Here is a 27,069-nt window from a genome sequence, read left to right as displayed (position 1 = left end):
GTCAGCACGCTGGGACGAGGGTGGTGCTGTCTTCAGTTCTCTTTTTGGCTAAATTGGGCGTTATTCCATCAGATTCAGCAAATGCTGGTTGAGTGCATCCCTTATAGCAGGAATTGGGTATAAAATACAGTGAGAAGTAAGGTGCAGCCCAGCACCAAGAGATAGGCATGGAAATCCTAAAACCTCACAGACTCATGCTTTCGCCGCAGAGCTGAGGGGCTGGGGCCACCTCCCTGCCAGGTCCTGCAGGCCTCGCCACGGGGCCAGCACCATGGGGCGACTCTGGAGGGTGAGGGGGGCAGCGCATGCGGGGCCCCAGGTGTGCAGGCACAGGCGGGCTCCAGAACTCCGGAGGGCTCAGAGGGCTCCCTGAACAGGTCTGCAGGGAACCAGGCTGGAGGGGCCACAGGGACGGTCAGGGGAAGTTGCGTCTGTCAAGCTGAGGAGTCTGGGCTTCATCTTGTGTGAAGCAGTCAGCAAAGGTTCACTAACAGAGTCAGGTGACACACTCATGTTTCCTTCCCAGGAGGTGGGAGACGGTAGAGCTGAAGGACTCAGCAATAAGACGGAGGGCATGCGGCAGTTGCACTCATGCCTGAGGCTGATGGAGCACACGCTCTTGTCTGAGAAAGGCCACAGCCTGAGGGGACTCACTTTTGTAGGGCCTCACTGTCAGCATGTTTCTGGGTCCAGGTCAGGACAGCGCCCCAGACCAGTGGGAGCTCCGCGTGTTGTGGAGGCCGGCGGCAGGCCCATGGGTGTTGGGAGTGTCGCAGGCTCCTTGGGAGAAGGGCCTTCAACTCTATAGTCAGAAGTTTGAATGAGCAGTTAAAGGTGGTTAGTTGGTTAAGACCCAAAGCAGAGTTAAACGGCTCTATGGGGGCCGTTGTTGTTTTTAGCCACAGGAAAAATACTGATTTAAATGTAGCCTGGTTTACTGAAGACTGGTTTAAGCAAATTTGCTATGTGCAGGTGCTCCTATCATTCATTCTTAGGTAGGCACTGCCTGTGGGCCCTGCGCCTGCCAGGCCTGCAAGAGAAGCAGGCCCTCCTGGCCCGAAGCTTGGGGGAAGCAGTGGCCCCAGACAGTAGCCTGGCCTTGCTGTGGCTGAGGGCCTGCCGTCCCCTCTCCTGGGATGGTTCGGAGCCTGTGTGTGCCCCGAGGCAGAGGCTGGTGTCGGGCCCCGGGTCTGGATTGAGAAACTGTTTCTCTCCTTTCAGTTGTCACCGCAAGGAGCACAGATGTCGTTTCAACATTGGTAACCAGGCAGGGCATCTCCACCAGCTCTGCCCTCTCGTCCAGGGGAAGACCAGTGACTGCGTGGTGAGGGGGCGGCAAGCCGTGGCCGCTGCATCCCTGGCTGTTGGGGTGGATGTGGTGCGTCTGGTCTGAGTGGGAGCCTCCTTCCCTGGAGGGCCAGCTGTGGACCTTGTCCCAACTACAGGAACCACGGCTGGAGCCTGAGAAAGGAGAGGCCGTCCTGTGTTGCTCCCCTAGCTGGAGGGATGCTCCCCTCACCTGTGTGGTTACCTGGGATCCAGAGCAGCAGAGTGGAGCCCGGACCTCAGCTTCAGCCTTCTGGTCTGGGGAATTGTCCTTAACCCAAGACATTTAGAGGTCATTCCAGACTGTGCTGGCCCTCAGAGAAGTTGGGGCCTGGCAATAGTGGGCCTGGTCCAACCTGAATTTACCTGTTCAACCAGACCAGCCACCCAGCCTTCAGGTGGAAGGCACACCCAGATCCACAGATGGACCCAAATTGACTAAAGTCAGGCTGCGTTCATACAGACACTCTGACTCATGCTCCCGACATGTGCTCCTGAACTGACCCCTCCCCACGCTCCTGCTGCAGCCCCTGTACTCGCTGGGGCTTCGTGACCAGTGCTTTCCGCCAGGCATCTTTAGGTCCTGCCCACCCCAGGGACCGCTGGCCTCCCCACACGGTTCTCCCCTCTGTGCCCACTGTGAGAGGATGCAGCTGTCAACATAAAAATAGCCATCAGATTGCTTTCAGTGGCAGCTGGTGGGGAGGGAGGGAGGCCTTGGTGAAGACTGCCCCACGCTGATCAGCCTTACAGCCGAGTGAGGAAGAAGCCCCTGGTCCTGTTGGGGGCTGGGCACCCACACTGCAGTACGATCCATGCGCCAGGGAGTTCAGTGGTCTCTGACCCCCACACATACCTCCCTCGGAGCGAGAGGATGCACTTGCTGATGCCCAGGGGAGGCGGGAGTCACAGGCTCACATTTGGTGTCCTGATCTGACCCCACACCCGCAGGACTGGCCAGCTGCCAGGCTAGGGACAGTGCCTTGCTCAGGGTTCGTGTTTGCTAACCCTTTTGAGGGTCTAATCCCACTTGGATGACACGACATCATGCCCGAGGGACCTGGAATGCTGCTTAGGAAAAGATGCTCAAGTTCTGAGGCTTGGTAATGCGCCGGAGGACGAGTGCTCGGTTACCTGTGAAAGGAGCACAGACAACATCCCAAACGCTCTGCTCCTCCCTGAGGCAGGAGCCAGCACCTTCCTTCCTGCAAAAGGTGAGGATGGTGGGCCTCGTATAGTCCAGGTGGCTGGCACACGATCCTCCAGGCACCGGGAACCTCTCTGCAGCCTGGTCTGTGGGGGCAGCAACACATGCCTTGTTCTTCAGCACCTCCAGCCATTCAATGTGTCACACATTGAATCTCATCTCCTTGTTTAAAAGAGTCCTGTGTTGGAAGGAAATTCCTTGGCGCCTCTCTCTAGGGAGCAAGGAGTGGGGCTGAGCACAAGCAGTGGTTTAGAGTCAGGCGATCCTGCCTTGTCCCCATGTCTCCCGCATGAGAGACGAGCTCCCGATCGTCACGTGACTTTGGGAAGCGTCTGCATCTGAGCGGGGCTCGGCGCATGTCCGTCAAGGGCCAGGTGGTGAATGCGTCAGAGTGCTCTCTGCCTCCCCTCTCAGCCGTGTCGTGACAGGAGCCCCAGGCGACACGTAGATGGCAGGTGAGGCAGTGTCACGATGCACACGGACCTGTGTGTCACCTCCAGTCCTCGTGGCTAGGTGGCAGGGTTCGCAGCCAGGCACACCTCAGTGAGAGAGCCTGCGTGTTCCTGGAGCCCACGTCAGGCCTGAAGCTTGGGGCTACTGCGTCCCGAGTGCAAAGCACACCTGAAAAATCCTGAGCACCCGGCCTGCCTCCACTGCCGGGATGGCTTTCCATGGTTAGTGGGTCTGGCCCCCACATCCCGAGGAGCCATTCAAAGCACGCAGGACACACACACGGAATCTGTCGGGCTGCCCGGCCAGGGCTGTGCATCCTGTCGGCTACAGGGGCGCTGGCTCCCTGGATATGGGCTCTCTCAGGGCACGCAGGAGTTTAAGATTCTAAAAATGGATCCCCTTCCTTCTTTTAGTGACCCCTATTGATGATGGCTAGAGAGAGAGGAGCTAGGCTGCAGCAAGAACTGAGTGAGGGCCCAGCTCTGACGGGGACGGTCTGATGGGGAGCCTAACCCTCGCAGGCCAACACTGTCCTGTCCTGGCGGCAGTTAGGGCCGTCTCCAGAGTCTGCCTGGGGCAGGGAGATGAGGCGGGGCGGGATTTCTGAGGAAGCATCCACGCCCCCAGACTCCTGAGGGAGAGAAGGACCCACGGGACCTGGGGAGCACAGGACCCTGAGACCCGGGCAGCTAGGCGGTGGGCTAGGCGAGCTGTTGGTGGATTGGGGGTGGGGGTGGGTTGGGCGGTGGGGATGGCGTTGTGATAGAACACAGGGCTTGGGAGGGTCTTCTTCACTTTGCTGACGGGCTGTTTGACCAGCCGAGATGCAGAGTTAGATGAAGCTCCACCTTTGCGTCTTTTACAGGCGGACTGTCCACTGCCCATCACTCCCAGAGAGTGCTTCATCCACGGTGACTTTCAGCATGGTCGTGTAGCATTAGCGCCCGTTAGTGACCCTGTAGAATTGCTCCGTTTGGGGAGATTTTGCCTAAACTGCTCCATTTTCATGAGTCATGTCAGGCACACCACCAGCAGGAAGAACTCGGAAGAGGTTTGGGTGGTGTGGCTGGCGTGGCCTCCCCATCGCCCCCCCCATGAGGCCCAAGGAGCTTGGACACACTGACTGTGCCCACTTTAGCAAAAGGAGTTTGAGCAAAAATAAGCACTTGGGCTATCCATCTGTGGATGTGACCAGTCAAATGCATGTCGTCTTTTGACTAACCTGAAAGAAGCCAACAGGTGCTGGAGGGCTCTCATTTGCATTTTTTTCTCACAAAATCAAACTGAAGGCTAAATCTTGTCTCTCCACTCTGACCTTCCCACCCCTCCCCACCCACCGGGCACCACAGAGTTCTTGGAAGATGTTATTTGTGGTAGAGTTTCCTAAATTTAGCCGGTGCAGAAGAATCAGTGGCCAACGGGGACGTTAAGAAAATGCATCGTCAGTTTAGAGCCTGGACTTAAGACGTGCTATGTGCAGCTAAGGGAGGACTGTCCTCTGCGTGGTTCTCTACAGTAGTTTCTTTGAGACTTTTGCTGGGCTATCAGCAACTAAACAGAGGTGGTGGGACCCCACCCTCTGGACCTTCCCTGTTCAGTGTTTTATGCAGATACCCAGATACAGTCTCTCTGTGGATATACTTTGTACTTTTTCCCCTTAAAACGCTTAAACTGAGGAGAAATACTAATCAACTTGCCGGGACTTGGGTCTGGCTTTCACGTGTATGAATGATCTGGGCATCCACGTGGGCTTTCTCCACAGTGAGACTCTGCCAAGGTGGGGGGCCAGTGAGCAGTAACAGACCGCGAGGCCGTCAAACCTGGCCCGTTTGTCTGTAAGCAATTTCAGGTCAGCAGTTGGGTCTGTGACCTTTAAGAGTCTGCCAGACTGATTTTTTCAGGGTTTGCCTACCTTTAGGTTTATATAAAAGCTCAGAAGCTGTCAAATTCATAGAGAAAGTAGAAGGTTCTGAGGGGCTGAGGCGGGGTGGGAGTTAGTGTTTAGTGGGGAAAGTTTCTTTTTGGGAAGATGAAAATGTTCTAGAGACAGATGGTGGGAATGTGAATGTGAACACATGTAATGCCAGTGAGCGGTATACTGGAAATGGTTAATCCTGTGTTATGTATACCACATGACAACTGGAGAGCATGAGTGTCTCAAGGAGACAGACTTTTTAAAATTAGCGGGCTTGTTTCTGATCAGGTGTGAGACAGTTCAAACTGAATTCTTTTTAATTTTGTTTCTTTTCTGGAGTCAGCGTTTTGGGAGTGTGGTGAAACTAGCTCTCCTTGGGGTCTCAGCTTATTTTCTTAGACTCTGCAGTGCAGCCCCCAAACGAGCAGTCAAAGGAAACCTGGTCTTTTCAGGGGACCCCCGTGCACACCCGTTCTGCTGCTGACACTGAATGGGAGAAATGAGAAAATGAGGCTTCTAATAATGTCATTTTGCCTGTATTTACTGATATCCGCCCCATAGGAGCCCCTTCGCCTCCCACTGACATTTCCTCGTACCTTATAGGTAGGCACAAAGGAGTTGTGTTCTCTAAGGGTTCTCTGTTAGCCTTCCTTGGAGAGAGAAGACAGCTCTGCAGGGCTGGACTTTCCTTTGAAAAGTAAAATGTCAGCAAGGTTCTTCGGAAGACTCTTACTTATGATGTTTCAGAAAGAAAAAAGCAGTGAGTTTTAGAAATTGTACTTGAAACAAGCGAGAGTTTGATCCCTTTACTAGTCCTGAAATCAGACCCTTGGCCCTGCTTTTCAAGTACTTGCCTATGTATCATTTTAAGTGTCATCTTTAGTTTCAGGCCCCAAGAAAGGTGAAAACCCTACTCTTGGTGGTTACTATGCTTGTTGAAACAGAAAACTGAAAAGTATTAGAACCTTTGAGAATATAGAGTTAGAAAGCTCTAACATTTTGTTCAAGAAGAGCCTCTGGAATGCTTTCTGAACTTTCTTCTCAGTCAAGTGCTAACTCCTGCTTCTTTTAAACCCTAACACAGAAGCCTAATCTAAAAAGCTGTCCTTGGTGATCCCGCCTCACTCTTCCTTCTTCCCTGTATTTCTCTACATTTGTGTTACACTAACTGATGTCACTTGGTATTTAGAATATTCAGCACATGTTTTTTGCCTTTTCCTCCCTCTGGTTCCCATTTCGTCAGTATTGATGCCATTCTCAGGACATGTGAGGACATTCAAGGTGTCATGGAGCCCAAAGAAATCTGTGTTCTGTCTTTGCACTTCAGGGCCAGCTTTCTACACTGTAGAGAGTCTGTAACTTGACATTTATCAGTTCCATAAAAGCTTAATGTTAATTGCCTTTCCACCAATCACTTTTTGGAAATACTGAATTTTTATTTATTTAGTAAGAATTTTATTTCAAAAAAGATAATTGATTTTAGGGTTTTTAAAATAATAGGGGTAATATGAGGGAGGAAATGCTGCCTGACGAATGCTGTAGTAATGTAAACATTGGTGCTTTTTGTATTACTTATGAATTTTTCAGATTGCTATAGAATTTTGCCCTACAATAAGATATCTTCTTTTTTGCTAAACTTTCCATAGCTTAGCTAAACACACCATGGCCCTTATTCCTGTCTCTGCGAACTCCAGCACTACAGAATGGGCCTTTGTTTAGGTCCAAACAGATGAAGAATCTATTCCACATCATCCTGAAACATTTGCAGAGCCTGTCCTCTAATATTGGATAGTCTCAAGTGTGTCCAGCTTTCTTGTTAGCGCTGAGGCCCTTCACGCTACCAGCAACCTGGCTGCTTTCTGAATTAGTAATTAACTGAACTGTACGCGTGTGCAAGCCTTCTTTCAGGCACCTCATGTTCTGCAGTCTGGCCTCTAAGGAGATGCTTTGTGCTTTGTTAATGACTAAGCCAGGATAAGTAGACGTCCTGGGTGGTGAGCAACTGAGCTTTTTTGGCAATTTTGACTCCTTTCTTCATTGCATTTGCATAGTTTGTTCCCTTCCTATTGTAGGTCACGGTGAGCTGCTGGGGCAGGCAGGCTGGAGGCTGACACCTGGAGCATGTGTGTGTGTGGTGTGCCCCCCGCATGGTGTGGCTCTAGTTATCGTGGTCACCAGAATAAGGCCTGAATTTCACAATAGCTTTCTTCCCTTCTACTATGCTTATAATATGGTCTTCATGTTAACTGGTCTTCACTGTGTTCTCATCATTCACCAGACATTAGTAAGGACCTGCTGTGTGCCAGGCATCGTTCCAGGGAAGGCTATTATTGTTGTTATTGTCTTTGAGAGAACAAAATTTCATATTTCATATTTTCTGTGCCTTTCTTTGAAGCAGAGGGTCTCCAGATTGATGGCCAGGGGCTACTTGTTCCTCCTCAGATGTGTCACAGACAGAATGCCGTAGTGGCCACACACCCATCCCAGCTGGCCCAGCTGGGACAGGAGCAGTCTCCTCAGCCTCTGTGGGCCCAGAGGGGGTGCCCCTGGCCATCTTGCCTTGTTTTCTCCTGCCGTGTGGGGCTGGCCCCTTTCCCTCTGTGCCTCGGGCACCACCACGGGAAAGGAGACCACGACAGAGAACCCCAAAGAAGCAGAGTGCATCTGGCACACTATGCCGGCGTCGAGCGTGGACGCCGGCGTTGAACGTGGACGCCGGCCATGGGCTGAGAGCTGTTCACCTACCTTCTTCTCTTCCTCCACTCCATTTCTCTCTCTCCACCAGACACGTGGGCTTGGCTGGCCCTGGATTCTGCTGGAATCGAGGGGCTGTTGGTTGGAATGTGTAGAGGGAGTTGTTGCCCCAGGGAGGTACCCTCCGTGTGTGGCTGGGTGGCCAGCCGCTCAGAGCAGCCGTGCCAGGAGCACGGCAAGTGGAGGCTCTGGAGGACTGGTCGGCAGGGAGCAGGGGACGCATGTGGGAGGAGAGCATCTCACAGGCTTCTGGGCCCAGTCCACAGCCAACCCTCACTCGGGAGCAAAAGACAAAGAGTGAGTGAGTCATTTCAATGGAGAATTATGAGCTGATCAGCAAGTGTATCTACACCACGGCTTGTGCAGCCTCGGTGAGGGAAGGCGTGAAATGACTCTTCCAATAGTATCGTTTCCTTTTCCCTTTTCCTTCTCTTTAAATCGGGACTCTCAGACCTCTGTGGTCAAGAGTTGCGTTAGAACTTCAGGCAGCTGCCTCGCTTTTTGCAATCGAACAGAGGAGCCCAGGGAGAAGGGACAAGGAGAGGGGATAGAGAGAGGCAGGAGACAGTGGACAACGAGGAGAAGCTTGAGCGGGCATGGCGGGGGCGGGGGTGGGCAACCTGTGGCTCACGTTCTTTCCTGCAGCTGACCTTACATTTCCCCTTCGCCTATGAGGCGTTTGGCCCCATGTGATGTGCTGCTCTGTGGATGAGTAGCTATAAAACTCATCTTCTTTAAAATCCAGAGGGATCTTAGTTGGAAGATGTAATGATTGACTCAAAACTAAAAATATGTATGTGAGAGAGAGAGAGAGATAAGCAGGAAAAATGTTGTTTCTGGCCTCTCTAATGGTGGGAGACAGGCAGGGGAATTGTGTCCCTTAACCCTGGTGACTCATTTGAAAAGACCCTGATGCTGGGAAAGATTGAAGATGGGAGGAGAAGGGGACATCAGAAGATGAGATGGTTGGGTGGCATCACTGACTCAATGGACGTGAATTTGAGTAAATTCCGGGAGTTGGTAATGGACAGGGAGGCCTGGCATGCTGCTGTCCATGGGGTTGCAAAGAGTCAGACACGACTGAGCGACTGAACTGAACCCTGGTCTTAGTTACAGACAACAGTTTCCACTCTGAGCCATGTCAGCAGAAGGGGGCCTTTTAAGGAGTCCAGGCTTGTGGCCTCCTCAGAAGAGCTGGACAGACAGGCTGTCTTCTGAAGTTCCAGGGACAACATGCAGACCACAGTACACAACTGCCGTTGTGACCCGCCGCCACGTCCGCCCCGCGCTCCCCGCCCAGGCCGCCCCCTGCACCTGCTGAACAGGTGCTCTTCGCCTGTTTGACTCTTCCCATGTCCTGTTTCCAAATCAGCCTTGAGCAGGTGTGTCAGATGATGAAACCAGGTCCCAGGTCTGCACCCCAACAGCAGAGGTTGAGAAACAGTCTATGTAACTTCCATGTTGGAGTGTGGGATCTATAGCACAAAGGACCACGTGCTCCTTACAAGACAACACTAGCAAATATAACACAAAAGTTCCTAATCATGTGAGCTGACACTACAATTTTCGTGTCCCAACTGCAAAAAAAAATGCAAATAACGTAGAAATAATGCTTTTATGACTTTAAGTGCTGAGGGACTTGTGGTTGTCTGTACCCTGGTTCCACATATTTCTCCTCCATTTACACTCAGGTTGATTATTTTTCTGGTCTGTTCCCCCCATTGGTTTTCTGTGACATGGTGGCTATCTTCTGTTTGATTAGGCTATCACGAAAGAAAGGTTTAAACGTGGTTTATTCATTAATAAGTCTTCATGGAGCAATATTGCTTTGCTAAGTTTGCTGAGATTTCTGGACTCTACTTTGACCTGACACTGTAGAGTTTTGGAACTGTACCTCAAGTCCCTTCAAAGAAGAGGTTTTAATAAAATTTGAGTTCAGCATGATTTTTATAGCACAAATTTGCATAAACATTTTTATAGATTTTTATAGTGAACAATATGAAGTTCATTTTTTTTCAAACTGAGTCATTCTTCTAAAAAAAATTAGTTTGGGATATAAACTTTTACTGTTCTGAAAAACAAGCAAAATCATTTCCAGTGTGTGAAGGTCCAAGCACTTCTTCAGTGGACATATTACTCTCCCTGTCCTAGGACTGACACACAGCATGTCATCATGACAAGGCTTCTATTCTCAGTGCTTCCTTTCTGGCCATTCAGGGTCTTAAATGAAATTTTAAAAGTAGAGAATATGAACACACATTGGAGGTGATAGTTTTGAAGCTCAGTATGTGGACACTTACTGAGAAGTACTCTAATTATTCTGCTTTTTGTGTGCACATGGTCATGGAAAGTAACCAGGAACCTTAATTAAAGAGTTTTCCCCCAGTTCCTTGGCAACAAAGGATGAGTGAAAAACTTCTCCTTTTTATTTTTTATTTTTTGACCTGAGTAAATAGTTCCTTTAAATATTTTTCTCCACAGAGTATCATCTTTTTATTTTATATACTTTTTTATCATTCCACAGGGGGTTAAATACCTGTGCATTCCAGCAGCGGATTCACCATCTCAAAACCTGTAAGTTGTTTTCTTTCTGTATTATTTGGACATGTTAAAGGAAAAGGACATGCAGTCACCAGAGCAGAGGGGCCTCGGTGCCTGGCAGCTGCCCTGCTGGGAACAGGAGGCCCTCCAAGTCTGTGCTCCGGGTGGCTGGTCCTTCAACTGAGCAGCTCTGGCGGTGTGTGTGTGTGAGGGACTGATCTTGTAAAGGGTCTCAGACCATGCTTTAGCATGTTCACCTTTCCCTGTAAACTGTTGAATTTTGTGGAACAGAAACAGAACATGAGCCACAAATGCAAGCTACACATGTAATTTTAAATTTTCTAGGTGCCACATTAAAAAGTAAGAAAGAGAGAGGTCAGAACAATTTTAATAATACGTTGTATTTAACTCGGTATACCCAGAAGTACTGCCAATGCAACATGTGCTCAGCATTTTAAGGATGAGATATTTGCATCATTTTATTCAAACTAAGTCTTCAAAACCTGGGGTGCTGTTTACACTTACAGCACCTTCCATCTGTACCAGCTCTGTCTCAAATGTCCAGCAGCCCCACGTGGCCAGTGGCTACCCCAGGGCCAGAGTACTTGGGAAGCTTGTCTGAGTTGAGAGACCAGGCTTTTCTGGTTAGGAAGGTTCTGCCCTCTCTTTCCCACAGCTGGAAGCATCTCCATCCAAGGAGAGAGTCATAATCGCTCTCTTTTCCAGATCCCCACTGTTGTACGAGGTCTATGGGACTGGGCTTGGGTGGATGGGGGACAGGGATTGGAGACCCACGAGGTAACAGCTGTGACGCCACCCTGCTCGGTGTCTGGAGGTGATGTGGACCAGTTGACTTTTTCCTGAGCCTGGATTTGAGCCAGACAGCTGAGAGGCTCAGGAGCTGAGGACATGGCTGTACCAAGCATCCATTGACCAACTCGTTTTGCTGCCTGTTTTCAGTCGGATACAAGGACCCTCCCAGATGACACATAGCCATGTTTCAGCAGGAAGAGCTTCTGTAGTTTGAGGATTTAGGAGTCCAAGAGCTCGTGAGCATTCATCTTTCATGGCTCTCAAGCTCTATTGCCTACAAGTCCTATATTACAGAAATGCAGACCATAAAAATCTTACCCCCTGAAGGTTGTCCACTGCTGAATATCAGCCAGCCTTGGTTTTCCACTGCTGGAGAGCAGAGACATCTCAGGTTATGCAAGAATTTTGTGAGATCCTACCTGTTCGGAGAAAAGGGGAGCATAGTCAGATAGGCTGATGTGGGGAAGACCGGGGGTTGGGGCAGGGTGGGTGGTGCAGGTCGGACCAGGAAGGGGCAGGGGAGCCTGGCCGAGGGGCAGCAGTTCCCACCCAAGGTCATGTTTCCACACTGACTTTCCATGTTAGGAAAAGTCCATCTTTAAGATTGAAGATGACAGAGGAAAGACTTTACAGGGTCACTAGGAAAACAGTAGTAGCCTGGATATGGGAGGAGAAGTATCAGAGAACTTCCTTGGTTACTAGTCGTGTCGAGAAACAGAAGTGGTTGGAGGGCATGGTGTGTACGGAAGGAAGTGAGCCACTGCCTTTCTCTGGAGACCACAGCAATCTTCTGCCCATGTTTTGGTGGCTATTTTTAGAATGGTTGCTCTGGTCTTATCTCAAACAGAGATTCTGACATGCTGTTGAACTTGTCAATACCTGATTGGCATTCTCACTGTTTGGAGGAGTCTGATTGCCGCACCCTCTGGGCATTTGTAGTCAGGGCGGATGGCCTCTGTGCTTGGACCATCCTGCCCACCAGGACTCTCCAGCTTTGGTGCTTTAGAGAGGGCAGCACTGGGCTTGATGTCCAAGGGTGAGGACCCCGACCCTGCCCTGTGCAGACATTAGAAATCTCAGGTTCAAGGCCACCTCCATCGCCTTGGGCAGGTCGTTCTCAGGCCTCTGAGCCCTAGTTCTCTCATCTGCAAAGGCCTGCCTTTAGCGTTTGTGGAGAGGAGGCCATGTGTGGAAATCTTCTCTGTGACCTCCGAGCACTTTTGAAAACAAGAGTGTGTTTTTGTTCAGAGTGCATTGGTGTGGCCTGAGAGTCACAGGACGGGCCAGTCTGGTGCTCAGGAGGATGTGCCCCTGGGAAGGATGGGGACTGAGCCTGCCGTAGCCTGTCACCTGACTTCTGGCATCTCCTGGGTCTGCTCACATCTTCTGGCAAAACCAGCACAGCAACAGTCAACCTGGGCCCTGAGGACTAGCTTATAAGATTTGAACTAGTTCTCTCCTGTCCCAAACATGTACAGAGGTCTTGTAAGATGTGTGATTTGCCTTATTTTAACCCTTTGCTTGTATCTGGATGAGAGGGTGGTCAGCAGGTGGGTGCTGCAGTTGGAAAAGGGGTCCAGACCATAATTCATCAGAGATGGGGTTATGCTCATAGGCTCGTAGGCATGTGGGTGAGTCTTTGGGGAAATGTTTATTTTTGATTCATTAGTAATAGCAGAGCTTACACACAAGTAAGGCTTTGGGTGCATAAGTGTCCATGACTCTGTAAACGTGTCTTGCTTTAGTGAAATTCTATGAAGATAGTGAAGCTTGGAATCTGAGTGTAGTTCATATGTTAAGAGACAGCCTGTGAAACACCTTGAGTTTCTCTTTGCCCGTTACAGGTGTTTCACTGGAAAGCACAGCCTGCAGTTTAATGGTGAGCGTGAGTTCACGATGCAGCAAGTCTACTAACGCTGACAGGCAGAGCCCTCGACTGTGTGCCCTCCTCCTGTGCTCGTTACTCACCAGACAGGGGAGCGTGTGCAGGCTGACCGTAAGCCCTCAGCTTCTGTACCCTCAGTCAGTATAGACAGTCAGGACACAGCCTCCTCGGGCTCTGGGACCCGGCTAGAACCAGGGTCCTTGAGGTGAGCAGTTTTCTTCTTGGTGCCTAAGAGTTCTTACATTTAGGGACAAAGTACATTCTAGAAAACTGTATTGCTTATTCATTTAAACAGATTTAAAAAGTTGTTTCCAACTTAGGATTTAAGGTTAGTATCCTAAATCTTTACCCACACATCCCTGTAGGAATTCTTCTTGCTACTTACGTCAGTCAGAAGGCCATGACCTTTGGAGAAGAACTGCTTTCAGTCACTGCAGAGGCTCCAGAAAGGTCAGTTTTCTGGCTTGGCCATCTCCTCACAAACTCCCCCTCTGATCTTCCAGGAAGGAACTTAAATTGCAGAAACCTGGTTTGTGATGACAGTTAACACATCAGAATTTTAGCTTGGTTCCCCCAACCACCCTGCCTTACAAAGTCAGGAAACGTGAAAGTTCAGGGTTTCATAGTGGCGACAACCCCGACCCAGGCCAGTGTGTTCTGCTTGATTTGCAGAATTAGAGGCATCGTAGGCTTTGTCTCAGACACATACACCTCCTGCCAGTGGCTGACGTGCAGTGGTTGAACTGAGGCTTCTGGAAATGTTTGCTTTTGCTTTCTCTGTGTGCTTCCTCAGGCGAGTCATTGTAACCTCATTCTCTCCTCTGTGCAATATCTATCTCACACAATTTCTGTAGTTTTAGGTGAGGTGGTGAAAGTGTTTACAGACCCTAAGTGTCTCCAAAGAATTAGCTTCCATTTTCTGCTTATTCAGGAAAGGAGTGTTCACATGTCTTGAGAGTGAGTGGTTGGAGGTATTGCTGCTTATTCATTCTTGTTTTAATATTTTTCAAATTGGTGCCTGTATTTAGACACCATAAGAGAAAGGTTATCATTTAGTCTTCTTTAAGGAGCTGGCAGGTTTGCATCTTCACAGCAGAGCCTTGATGACAACAGAGGCTTGAGAGCCAAGCAGGGTCTAAATTTCTTGGGGTTTTTGTGGGGAGAAGAGGCGTCAGCGATGCAGAGAGCTTGAAGTAAACAGCAGTAGACCCTCCTTGCCTCTCCCACCTCCTGTCTTTTTGTGTGTGTTTTCTTTAGTTTAGCTCAGCTCATGTCTCTTGTACTTCCAGCTCTCTTTTTCTCTCATTTACATTTTTCTTTAATGTTAAAAAGCAGTTTTGCAAGATCAGAGGTAGGTGGGCCCTGGAGTACTGTCCGACTTCCAGACAGAAATGCACATACAAACTCCTGAGGACTTTGTAGCAGAAAGGAGAAATGTGTAGAAAATGTGTGTTGCTTTCTTTGTAAGATTTCACCTATTCAACTTAAAAACCTAGTTTTTAGTCTTAGACTGTGTTTCTTGCTTTTGGTGGGTGAAACTGTGAAATGAAGAGGTAGTAGGTGGTAGAGAGGGTTTTTTGTTTAATTCTTTTTAAAACGACCTTATCTGGCACAATGAAATGTACACTACACATGCTTCCCCTGACTTTTCTTTTTTTTTTTTTTCCCTGACTTTTCTTAAGCGTTGACAGTGCAGGAAATGTAGGACTTGGGGAATCCTTGACAGAAGTGTGTTGAAGGCCGTGAGGTCTGCCGGGTGGGGAAATGTCTCTGTCCTGCTCACCTCGGCTGCAGTGAGAGCTGCACGGTCAGCGCAGGGCCCCAGGGGTGGAGCCGGGGGCTGGACAGCTTTACAGGAGGAAGAGCTCACTAATCTGAGCCACCCCCAGAGCCAGTGCCCAGGAGAACACGCCACCTATGCGCTTTGTTTTCAACATCTTTTCTGAGGAAAAACCCCCGAGGATGCTGGCCTTTCCTGGGCTTTTTCTCCTTTGCTTTTCTATATACATACTGCACACGCTTGTACACACACTTGTACACATGTGTACAGACACTTGTACAGACACATGTACACATACTGTGCACACACGTTTGGACTCTGACAAGGGTCAGGAGAAGCAGCCTGGTCTGTCTCTACTGGCTTTGGGGGAGCCCAGCTGCCCGCATGGTGCTGGACCAGACCTCCCCCAAGCAGAGTCCTTCCCGCCACAGACCCCTCAGTGCAGACCACAGCCCACACATCCTGCCATCTTGGAGTAAGAAGTGGTTGTTCAGGTTCAGAGGATGCACGTGGCATGGCTGTGCTGGACCCGTCTTCCTGACCTTCCTGAAGGTCAGGGAGACCTTGCTGGCTCTGCTCTTGGCCTCTGGGTGGGTGCCCTGGCCGTGAGGAGGGCCAGCACTGACCGCAGAGGAAGAGCCGGGGGTGCTGGCCACGGCCGGGCTGTCTGCCAGCCCCACGGAGGACAGTGCTCGCCAGGCCCACAGGTCTGCTGCGCTGACGGAGCTGCACACTCACGTGGGCGTGCTTCCTGTGCACGCACCCTGCTGGCTGTCCCCCGACAGAGCGCGGCCCACGTCTCTGCGTGGAAATAAAGGCACAACGCGGAGACCAGGAATAGGGAACCTGCCGCCTGTGGGGGTGTGCTTCTATCTGGGCTTCTGCTTTGATCTGGGGTTGAGCAACAGAGGCCTGAGCCCTGGGGGTTTCCCGCGATGGGGGAGGGGCTGCAGTGACCAGGCCTGGGCTCCCGTCATGAGCTTCCCTGGAAATGACCCACCCCGGGGGCCCCAAGAATGCCTGCGTCCTGGCTTTCCTCAGAAGAGGCGCTTCTAGGAATGTCTGTCTGGCGCGGCCTTGTTGCCCGGTCCTGTCCATGAGTCAGGTTTCACGGCGGGGCTCGGAGCAGGCCCTCCGTCAGCATCCTGACTCTCCTGCCCTCGTCCCGACACGGTGGTGGGCAGGAGCTGTCTGTGGGCTTTTCCTGGACTTGACGCCTGATGCGGACAGAGGGGATGGAGGAAAGGCTGGTGGGACCCTCGTCTCGCTTCCTTGTCTGGGGCCCCTCACACGCTTGCTCTGGGCTCAGATCAGTCTGCACGTCGCCCTGCTGATCACACCCCCGCCCTAGGGGTTCAGGAAGGAGGCTCAGCTGTCATCTGTGCAAGACGTCGGTGACCCCACAGGGCCAACACAGGACAAGTCCCTGGCCTGGCGTGGCCTTTGCTGTGTATTCTGAGGCCACCCATGTCCTTCACAAGCCCAGGCTACTATGTCTCGCCTCCTGACTGCCTCTTCCTTTGCTGGTAGGAGGTCCGTCCCATCCATGGAGGACCACAGAGCATGGACTGCAGTGTGGCGCGTCCTCTTGGGAACCCTGGTGCCACAGTGTGGCCGGCCTGAGGGAGAGAGGTGCCTGACCTCAGCCGCCAGCTAAAGCTGGCATGAGCCTGGGGTCTGGGCACACGGCCCGGCTGCTGGCCTGTCTGCAGGGGAGACCGTGGTAGGCAGAGGCGCTCCTCGGCCACAGGAGGGGCTCAGTGTCCTTAAATTGTTGCACTTGTTGATGTCAGGCAGATGGTGCCTGGCTGTAAATAGCAGGATTGACAGTGTTTTAAGTTATAAAGACATTGATTTACTTCACTCCCTGCCTAAGATGCCCAGGGCAAGTGCTCCAGGTCTGGGCAGTAGCTCCCAGAGCCCCCGTTGCACCCCGAGGCCTGTTGCCTGTGGTCAGAGGGCAGCTGGCTCAGCTTTGGGCACCAGCTGGCCACCCAGTGCCCTGCAGGAAGCCTGGGGCAGAGACCCTCCTTTTGTCAGGAAGGGAGCCTTCCTGGAGTCCAGCCCCAGCCTCCCCTCTGCTTCTCTGTGGCTGGAACTGCAGGGAAGAAGGGAGCTTCTGACAGCCTGGGCGGGGGTGGGGTCGGATGAGCCTCCGCCCACCGCTACCCGCCACAGCCTCCTCAGCCCTTCTCCGCCCCCAGCCTTGGCACTTCCCGTCAGAAGAGCTCATGCTCAAGGCGGGTTTTACCTGAGATAAGGGATGGACGCACCCCGCCCTGGACGCTGTGCTCAGCGCTGGGCAGCCTGACCCCTGGGGCCACTGCACCGCTCCCTGCCCTCTGCCCGGCCTCTGCTCCGAGGTCTCTGCATGTCGGGGTCACCGCAGCATCTTCCCTTGCTTGTCTTACACCACGTCGGTTTAGGGGTGGCGCTTTAGTGCTCGGGGTCGCCGTGTGCACCCACACTGGGAGCACGTGTACCCAGGGAGGTCAGCAGAAACACCCCTCACCTCACCCTGCCTTGTGGTCTAGCTGGGTCTCCACTCAGAGTCTGGAGTCTGTGGGTGGGACCCTGGCCCCTCCGCACACGGCAGCCTCAGGCCGTGTGAGAGATGCCTGCACCAAAGTCCTCTGTGCCTGCTGCCCGGATCGAGGACGCTCGGCTTGCTCAGTTGCTTCTGCAGTCCACACCTGGCTGCGTCTGTGTGCCCCACCTGAACCCCCTGTTCCTCTGAGGTTCGTTCACCCGGTCAGCCTTCATGGAACCGCAGACCAGCGTGTGGCTGCGAGCCACGTTCTGTGCATCTCTGAATCTCTCCAGGCTTGGCAGAGTCCCTGCTGCACGCGCAGTGCTCAGTAGGTGGTGTGCTTTCAGTCCATGGGCAGAATCCACTTCAAGGCAGGAGACTTGGGAAAGCACAGGCTCTGTAGTTCCCCTGAGAGTTTTCCTCGACTCGCCGCACGGTCTGGACGACACTGCTGGGCGTGAACCAGGGGCGGGAAAAGAGGGCTGCTAAAAAGTGAAAGTGAAAATGGCTCGGTCATGTCCGACTCTTGCGACCCCATGGACTGTAGTCCACCAGGCTCCTCTGTCCGTGGAATTCTCCAGGCAAGAACACTGGAGTGGGTTGCCATTTCCTTCTCCAGGGGATCTTCCTGACCCAGGGGTTGAACCTGAGTCTCCTGCATTGTAGGCAGATTCTTTACTGTCTGAGCCACCAGGGAAGCCATAAAAGCTAAGGGTCAGGAGAAAAGATTTCGGTCTCATGGTCACACGAGACCTCAGAGTCTGCGAAGCCCATTGTTGTTTGTTTCTCTGTCCCAGCCTGTGAAGCCCGGTTCCCACTTCCCAGTGAGGCTAAGGGAAGGCAGGTGACGTTCCCACGGTCATACATTCGGTCAGGCCCCTCAGGCTTGGGGGCTGCAGTTCCCCTGCTCAACCTGGAGAACGGGCAGTCAGGACCTCCTCCCAGACGGTCATACATGAACTGGGGAGCCCACACTGGGTGGGTACCTCCCTCACCGGGAGGGTGGTGAGCAGGTCACTGGGGGGGTCACCGTGCTGCTGGGTGTTGAGGGGCCCAGACTGACCATGGGGCTGGGCCGGACCTGCCCCCAAACATCCGTGTGGCCCCTGCATGTTTCGGGGGTTCCTTGCAGAGAACTTGCAAAAATCCCAGTGGATGGGCCATCCCCTCCCGGCCTCAGCACTGCGGGTCAGATTCAAAGCCCTGGACAGTGACTGGGGTCTGGACATGTGGACTCAAGACCTTTTCAAGAAACCTCAGCGGGTTTTTCTTTTCCTCATACGTTGAGTAAAGTAGAGAGATGTCACTTCTCTCTTTTTTCCTCCCCACAGGACGCGACATTTCAAAGAAAGTATCAGATTCATCCATGAGTGCCGCCTCCAGGGCGAGGGCTGCCTGGTTCACTGGTACGTGTGTCCCTACCTGATGGCGAGGGCCTGCTCTGCGCTGCTCAGGGTCTCCCCGAGTGCCGAGCACCCACCCACCTGACCCCGGCCGCGTGTCAGCCATGGTTGGTTTTTGTGCGAAGAGAGCCAAACAGTTGTTCCTTCCTTGTCACTTAGCATTTTCATTTTCTCAGTTAGGTTTTTGCAGGGACTGTCAAGGTTGCTGGAAAAAAGGAGCCCCTTTTCCAGCCTCTCCCAACATCTTTTCAGAGCTTGGCTCTGCTCGGTAGCCATTCGAAGCTCTGTTTTTTGTTGGAGAGTTTTGGCTGCATATGTGGGTGTTTAGCATTGTGTTACTGTCACACCAGAACAACCATCTCTCCTCCATTTACAGATTGGGGCTTTTATGTGTTTGGAGCTTGTACTTGGCTCTAAGCAGAGCTGAACAGACTTTTAGAATTCAGGAGGTCTATGCATTCACACACCATATGCGTGGTATAAACACATACACCTGTGTACACGTTCTGTGGCGAGGGCTTCTGCTGGGCACAGACCCCAAGGACAGTGCCCCCGCCTGGCACAGCCAAGTGCTCAGGGGCTGCGGGCCCTCGTTGTGTCACTGCCAGTGGTTATGCTGAAGACATGGCTAACAGGGACAACATAAGCTGATATTCATAATGGTGACACATCTGGGCGACCAGAGGCCAGTGTTCTGGGACAGAAGCCTGCTGTCATTAAAGCACGGATCAAACAGGCCCCCTCATCCCTGAATGAGGTTCTGTCTGGGTTCACGAGATAATCTCAAGTCATCTGAGTTCCCCCAAGAAAGCTGCTGCTGCAGGGAAGCCTCTGCGGAAACGCACAGCCCGCCTCTGGGGGTGTTGCTGCCCCACAGAGGGATGAGGGGCCCACCATGTGGACCAGGAGAGCCTCACAGAACCCCCAGTCGGGCAGAGGGCACTGGGTAGACTGCCTGTTTTAACAGTGTTGTTCTGCAGTTTTATGCACTTGCAACGGTGTGAATTTTCATTTTACTTTTAAAAAGAGCAGGGCGTGTAATAAACACAAAGTGCAGGTTTGTGAGGTTCGCTCGCATTTGCTCCAGCACTCTCTGCAGTGCAGCCAGTGCTGTTTCAGGGGGTGAGCATCTCCCCAGCTGCACCCCAAGAGGATGTGAGCTTTTTAAAAGATTTATCAGTATTTCTGATACACAGCCCAAGGGAAGAACCACTACTTGAGAGTGGTTTTTATTGTTATTTATATTTGAATAAGTGCAGGGCTGATATTCTAGGAATTCATGTTTCATTTGGTTGTGTCAATCTGAAGATAAGTTTTTCTAAAAATGAGAAATTTGCTAAACTTCCCCATCTTAAACCGTTGCCGAGCACTCCAAGTCTGACGTAGCGCAACCTCTCTGTGACCGCCCTAATTTGCATGTACATTTAAAATTGGTCCCCTTATTCAGCCTGCTAGAGAAAACTGGCCTTTATCACCTGCAGAGCGTCCCCGCCCCCACACCCCAGAGCACGTGGAGTGTGCCATGTGGGCATTCTGCTTGGGTCTGTGGAGGATATCAGAGAATGTTGGGTAAGGGCTTCTGTATTTAATGAGTTTTTTAAATGATAGACTTGACCCTTATGTACCTAAGAAAGTGTTAGTCACTCAGTCATGTCCGACTCTTGGCGATCTTATGAACTGTTGCCCACAAGGCTCCTCTGTCCATGGGATTTTCCAGGCAAGAATATTGGAGTAGGTTGCCATTTCCTCCTCTAGGGGATCTTCCCGACTCAGGGATCGAACCTAGGTCTCTTCCAGTGCAGATTCTTTACTGTCTGAGCCACCAGGGAAGAGGTACCTAAGAAGATCAGACTTTAAAAGTGTGAAGCCGTCTGAATGGCTGAGGTTATAACTGACTGGACCCTTCAAGTTCCCAGATGTCCTTTCGCTACTTTTCTGTCCAGGGAACGGGGACTATCTGAAGGGGAGGTCAGGAGAAAGAGAATCACAACACGAAGTGCCTGCAGCCATAGCCAGTAGAAAACCAATCAAGACTGAGGCCATGTGGGTGAGGAGTTCCCGAGACCCTAGTGTGGTAAAGTGGAGAGAGCTGGTATGCTTCTGAGTGATTTCTGAGGACCCACTGGCTAGCTGTCTACTCACAACCGAGGACAGGCGGCTTCCTAAATGAGTCCCCTGACCGCCCCTTGCCGTATGGCTCTCAACCTGCAGCCTGGCGGGCGTCTCCAGGAGCGTGACCCTGGTGGTCGCCTATATCATGACGGTCACCGACTTCGGCTGGGAGGACGCCCTGCACACTGTGCGCGCAGGCAGGTCGTGTGCGAACCCCAACCTGGGCTTCCAGAGGCAGCTGCAGGAGTTTGAGGAGCTCCAGGTCCACCAGGTAACTGCGCTCCACCTTCCCCCACAGGCCGGCTGGCTCACGGGCTCCCTCCAGCCCCTTGCAGCCGTTCCGCCTTCCACAGGCCCCAGGTTAGCTTCTGCTTCTCTGCCTGGGGGTCAAGTGCAGTCATCTTGATCAGACTGGCTTTCACGTCCTCAGGCCAAAGCCTGGAAGAAGTCATTCTGTCGCGCGGCGCCCACTGGCCGCCTCAGCGCTGACTGAGGCCACCTACGGGCCCCGCACCGCTGGGTGAGGGCCGTGGGCAGGCTGGGTGAGGGCGTGGAGGTCTGGCCACGCCATGTGACGCCCCACGGGTCTCACTTCCCCAGTTCCGCCAGTGGCTGCGGGAGGAGTATGGAGAAAGCCCGCTGCGGGACGCCGAGGAGGCCAGGAGCATTCTGGGTAAATACAAGGAGCAGGGGCGTGCGGAGCCCCCGCCTGGCGCGCGGCGCTGGGCTGGCCTCCGAGGCCCGCCCCCGCTGGCCTATGGCAGCTACACCCCGGAGACTTAGCCGGCGCCTCGGACGCCTTCCTTCCGGCTTCTAGTCGCTGCCTGGCCTTAGGACCGGAAGGGGGTGTCCAGTGGATCCAGGCTCCTCTCGAGACCCCCCAGCCGCCCCCCCAGCTTCTGTGCTGCCAGACACTGCTGATTGTCATGCGCACCGCTGAGCCGGGGTGTGTGTGACAGGAGTGTGTGTGTGTGACACAGGTGTCGGCTGAGACACTGTGTACACAGGTGTGGGGTATGTGTGTGTGACACAGGCGCATTTGCACACAGGTGTGGGTGTGACACGGGTGTGTGTGTGCATGGATGTGTGTGACATGGGTGTGTGCGTGTTGGGGTATCATCATGAAGGCCACACTGCCCAGACTGATCTCGTGGCCTTTCCACGTCTGAGACCCACTGGGCGGCGTTGGGAGGTGACTGTAGAGAAGCTCTTCTCCAGAGCAGCCTGGGCCTGCGAGCAGACAGCGGGGAGACCCCTGTGGCTGTGGGGGCAGCCTCCTGAGAGTGGTTCTTGGGTGTGGAGGGGTGAGCAGGCCCCCCTCTTGCCAGCCCCGCTCAGCCCTGCCCTTCTCGGAGTCCCGCTTGGCCCTGTCCACCTGCACTGGTGTTGTATGGGGAGCACCCCAGACGCCTGCCCTCAGCTCTGGTCCAGCTCCTCCCTCCTGGCCTGCTGCCATGCTCTTCCTGGGGCTCTTCGCAAGGCATGCATGCACCTTTGGGATTTGGGAAGAAAGAGCAGTTACCAGGCCCTGTCATGGGTTTATGAATATGTTTAAATGCCTGTGAACTCACTAAGCACCTCTGTCTGCTGTGGATGTAAGATGATCTCAGCTACCTCATTAAATGGTTTCTGAAAAGCTGTTTTTCATTTTTCCAGTTGTCTCTGCAGCCTTGTGCTGAAAGTGTGTGGTCACAGTTGCTCTGGAAGCCAAAGGGAGAGGAGTGCATCTCTGGGCTGCTCGAAGCTTCTGACTCGGGCTTTGGGAGCGCCTGGTGGTGGGTGACTCTGACGTTGGGCTGTGCTGGCTGTGCTGGGAGAGACCCACAGTGTGGCCCTGGGTGTGGCCCTTTGTATCGACCCATGTGGTTTAAGCACTCAGAGCTATCCGAAAAAACATGCCCGGCCTCTCCCTAAAAAGCTTTCTCTGAACCCCACCACGGAAGGAACCCTGAGTAAGAACAGCTTTCCCTGCGTGCAAAGGGTGGGCCCAGATGAACCCCTGGGGCCCCACACGTGTGCAGAGGGCAGGCCCAGTGAGACCCTGGGGCCCCACACGTGTGCAGAGAGCAGGCCCAGATGAACCCCTGGGGCCCCACACGTGTGCAGAGGGTGGGCCCAGTGAGCCTCTGGGGTCCCACGCTGTTCAGAGAACAGGCCCAGTGAGACCCTGGGGTCCCACACTGCAGAGGGCAAGCCCAGATGAACCCTGGGTGCCCCACACATGTGCAAACCCCAGCTGGACAGCGGGGAACGGAAGCATGGCTGCGAGTTCCCCACCAATAGCCGAGACAGTTTGCTCTAAAGTAATTTTTCCCTTAAACCAAAAAGGAATGTGAATATATGATCAGAAGGAGTATTTAGGAATCCGCGTGAACGCTTCAGTGCCTGCATAGTGTGAATGCCCAGATGCATTTTGCACCTGAAATGCTATTTCAATGCTTGTCACCTGTGACATTCTTTCTCCACAGCCGCCCCAGGCATTCTGAAGTCCTGGTCCTTTCTCAGAAGACCATAATGCACCTGAAACAATGCCAGGGTTTAGGTGCTGCCAGAAGAAAAGCAACCAGAGTTCAGTTTAAGTGTCCAGACCTGATGTGTGAACGTGCACTTGTGTTGCTCCACGTTGAGAGCTATGTACCCTCTTTGACAAGAGAACAATTTTCACTTAATTCCTTCTTTGCTGGAAGCTGTGCTGCCCCCAGGCTGTCTCAGGGCCCTGCCGGGCGCACCCTGCTCCTAGGGACTGTCTCCCGGGCTGTGTTTCATCCGGGGTGTGTGGCCCTCGCCATATGCACAAGTGCATGTTGATAAAGGGCTTGTGAGGCCCCATGCACCTCCCCGTCCTCAGCCTGGGCGTGGGGCCCACATGCTCCTGCTATGAACACCACGAGGCGGGTTTGGGGGCTGCTCTGCTGTATTTTAAGGCCACTGCCCTCCTCCAGAAGGAGGTGTACTGACAACAGGAGACGAGAACTCCCCCGAGACAGTGGGTGCCCTGTGAGCAGAGGGAAATCAGAGAGGGGGTGCGCCGGGCTCCCCAGGGACTTCTCCTCGTTCCAAGCTCGGCTTCGATCCAAGAATGTTAACTGGTGTGGACAGCAGTTTAAGACAGTTTCCCAGTGTTTTCTCATCTAACTCGTGTGGGTGGTGGGGCGTAGGGGTTGGGTGAGGGAGGAAGGAAATGTGATTTTTGCTTAAAGGAGAGGTTTGGCTAAACGGAGGGGGTCGAGGGCTCGTTGGCTGTGGGAGGCTTGGCCAGTGTCCTGAGTGTCCAATGCTGGCACGCTCCTGCCACGGGCTCAGAGAGCACCCTGTGCCAGAGCAGGCCTGAAGGGTGTGGGATGATGGGTGTTAAAATACTAATTCTGACTCGACAGGCCTGCCTGGGGAATGCACAAGTAGTCCATGTGTAGGTGCTGGGTCTCAAGGCCTGAGGGTCCCCCAGGAACCACCTGTGGGGAAGTGCAGGGGCAGAGCCTCGGAAGACCCAGGCTGAGCACAGTGCGTGAGGAAGCAGCACCAGGGAAACAGGCTCCTGTTGGGACCCCACTGTTCGTGGCACCAACGGCAGCCACCTGGTAACCGGTGCTCCGCAGGCCGCACACTGCCCCCGCGAAACTTGTAAACCACAGACCAGGTATTTCATTCACTGGAGGCTCAGAGAGGCCAAGGGACACACCAGAAACTACGGATGTTAGTGTGCTTTGCTTGAACCTGGTCTTCTAGTCCCAAGTCAGTGTCAGGGTGAGAGGGAAGAGGGAGCAGTGCCCCGACCTTTGGTCTCAGGCTTGTGAGGCTGACCCAGGCCCCGCGGGAGCTGGCTCCACCGCTGTGTACACTGTCCAAGCGCAGCTTCCCACCTGCTCCCCCAGCCTTTTGGGGGTGGTCCGGGGCATGGTGGGTGGTAGTCAGTTCCTGTCCTCACCGAAAGCTCACAGACATTTCCATTGGGATAGTGTTGACCACACTTAGATGTTAGAGGTAGAGGCCTTTCCCCATTGAAGCCCAGACGGGTGTTTAGTTTACATGGACGGGGACGGTGACCCACCTGTCTGAAGGTGGAGCGGGCCGTGGCCCTGGCAACTTCCTTAGGCTCCCTTTTCTATGATTTCCTCCAAACACAGGTCTGTCCAGCCTGGTCTCGGAATCGTGGCCAATGGTGGAGGAGACCTGCGCTGCTTCTCTCTGTTCGATCACTTGCTGGCTCGCTTGAGATCCCAGCAGGCGCTCTGGGACCCAGGCAGGATGCACAGACCCACCCTGAGTCTCAGAAACGCTGGTTGGTGGTGTTGACAGTTGGGAAGTCAGCCATGAGCACTAGTGTGGGTGCTCCTGGGTCTACGTTTGGGGAGGAAACAGGCCATCCCAGTGCGGGGGGAGGGCCGTGTCCTGGGAAGGCGTCCCAGAGACAGAGGCTGAAGCCGAGTGCGGGAGTTGCTGCATGCGGGGAGGGGAGTCTGGCAGGGCCGGCACGTGTGCAGGAGCGAGGGCACAGCCACTGTGTGCCCAGGGCGAGCGTGGCGTGCACGGCAGGGAGGGGCAGACAGCTGCAGAAGCAGGCCCGGGCTCTCCATCTGCTCGGTGCTGCCGTACAACGACTGGTTGGTTCAACCAGCCCGGGAGCTGGGGGGCTGGTGGAGCCTGGCAAGCGTGTGGACACCATCCTGCGGACGTGGCGAGGAGCTTGCCAGGCGTTCTGGGTGAGCAGGCACTGTGATGGGTGTGGGGGAGGGTAGACGGGCCACGGTGGGGGCCGTGCAGGGGGCCACCATCATGGCTGTCCAGGTGATCGTCACAGCCCAGGACATGGCTGTGTGTGGAGATGAACAGGCCCAAGGGAGCGAGGGGGCTTGGGGAGGCTGGAGGTGGGCAGCTGCTCCACGGCTGGGCCCCCAGGGCTTGCTCCCTGGCGCTGGCTCCCTGGGCCGGCCTCTTGCAGTAGTGGGCTCTACCTTGTCAGAGGACAGACTGAACGGGCCTGCCAGTCTGAGGGGTCGGCGGGGCTGCCTCCGCTGGGACCCAGCTTTGCAGCAGAGGTGCTCAGGTCTGTCCACGAACCCAGAACTAACTCCCAGGAGCTAGACTTGTGATGATTAACATCCAATTTAGATATCTAATTTGTTAATTTATTGTGAAAGAGAAAATACTAGGTTAATAAAGACTAATTTGACCCCTAACCAGGTTGTCTTTCATTACCGGATTTGGGGAGCCAATGTGCTGTGCACCTTAACTGACACGATGTTCTAAGTCAGATATGTCTCAATAAAGCTGAGAAAAAGTAAAGCATCTTGTGAGCTGGTCCTGAGGCATCACCCTGCCCTCCTGACGTGGGGCTGAGGTCTGGGTGCGGGGGTGGTGGTCCTGACAGATGCTGTGCTGTAGCACCCTGGAGCATCTGCCCAGCCTCCACCACGGAGGGCTCTGTCTGGCCCCTGGCAGCCACCCCGGTGTGCGCCCTCCGCCCACACTGGCTCTCAGGGTGCCTTTGTTAGCCTTTGTTAATCAGGCTTCTCCCTGGCAACGGTTCCTGCAGGACTTTATTATTTATGGAGTGCTGGCTCCCCAGGTCTGTCCCAGCAGGGACTCCCACTTCCAACTTGTGGGGCTGCTCCTATGGCTGCTGCTTCGAGACAGCCTGTGAATCCCAGTGTCTGTGCCCTGCCGTGTCGTGTTGTTAAAGTTCAGAGGACTCCTCAGCCCTCAGAGGGGTCACATGTGCAAAGCCAAGGGGCATGTCGAGCCCAGGTAGCTTGGGCAGCAAGTGGGGTTCAGAGCTGTTCACGACCTGCCACCCTGCACACCAGCGTCTAGTCTTGAAAACAAGGAAACATTAAGACACAAAATCCTGTGATCCCACGTTAGGTGACCCCTCCCATGCTGACACTGAGTTATTAATAATTTTATCAAGAATGTGCTTTCAACATGCCTGTATTTATAGATGTGTTTAATAAGAAATCACCAAGACCTCGGAGGGAAGTTCCTCTTCCCTTTCCTTTTTATTGCCCAGAGGAAAGGAGAAAAAAAAAAAAAAAAACAGTGGTCTCTGACTTGTCCCTGAGGCTTGAGAATGTTCACTGTCCCTTCTGAGGATGTACCGGGGTCTCCTTGGGCTATCAGGGGCTTGAACGCAGGGATACCAGCTGCATTTCAGGGGTACGCTTGCCCTCTCGTTTCCTCCCAGCTGCAGCGACGGGCTGTGACAGGGCCAGGAGCGGGGTTAGCATTCTCTCTGGCCCCCGAGGCCCCCACCTCGACAAGGGCTGCAGGGCTGGGCTGGGCTCGCCGGCCACGGCTGAACACTTGCGAGTCTGGGGTATTTTAGCTCCAGGTGAGGTCAATTACAAGGAGAT

At 53.4% G+C, this 27,069-nt stretch overlaps 1 protein-coding gene across 3 annotated transcripts in view; it reads left to right on the top strand.

The window, feature by feature from the left end:
- Positions 1-26,741, top strand: part of DUSP22 (dual specificity phosphatase 22) — a 48,013-nt gene extending 21,272 nt beyond the window's left edge. The window contains exons 4-8 of one of the 3 annotated variants that reach the window (XM_061147756.1): positions 10,180-10,229; positions 18,536-18,610; positions 20,819-20,990; positions 21,320-21,392; positions 23,188-26,741. In XM_061147756.1, the coding sequence (XP_061003739.1) occupies positions 10,180-10,229; positions 18,536-18,610; positions 20,819-20,990; positions 21,320-21,392; positions 23,188-23,234 (417 nt within the window). In that variant the 3' untranslated portion in view covers positions 23,235-26,741. Of the gene's footprint in view, positions 1-10,179; positions 10,230-18,535; positions 18,611-20,550; positions 20,651-20,818; positions 20,991-21,319; positions 22,356-23,187 lie in introns of those variants that run through there. The other 2 variants (XM_061147757.1, XM_061147755.1) reach the window with 2 other exon arrangements.
- The last annotated feature ends 328 nt before the right edge of the window (positions 26,742-27,069 follow it).

Source organism: Dama dama, chromosome 7, assembly GCF_033118175.1.
Source record: "Dama dama isolate Ldn47 chromosome 7, ASM3311817v1, whole genome shotgun sequence".
Lineage (NCBI taxonomy): Eukaryota > Metazoa > Chordata > Mammalia > Artiodactyla > Cervidae > Dama > Dama dama.
This window is presented reverse-complemented; position numbering and strand designations above follow the sequence as displayed.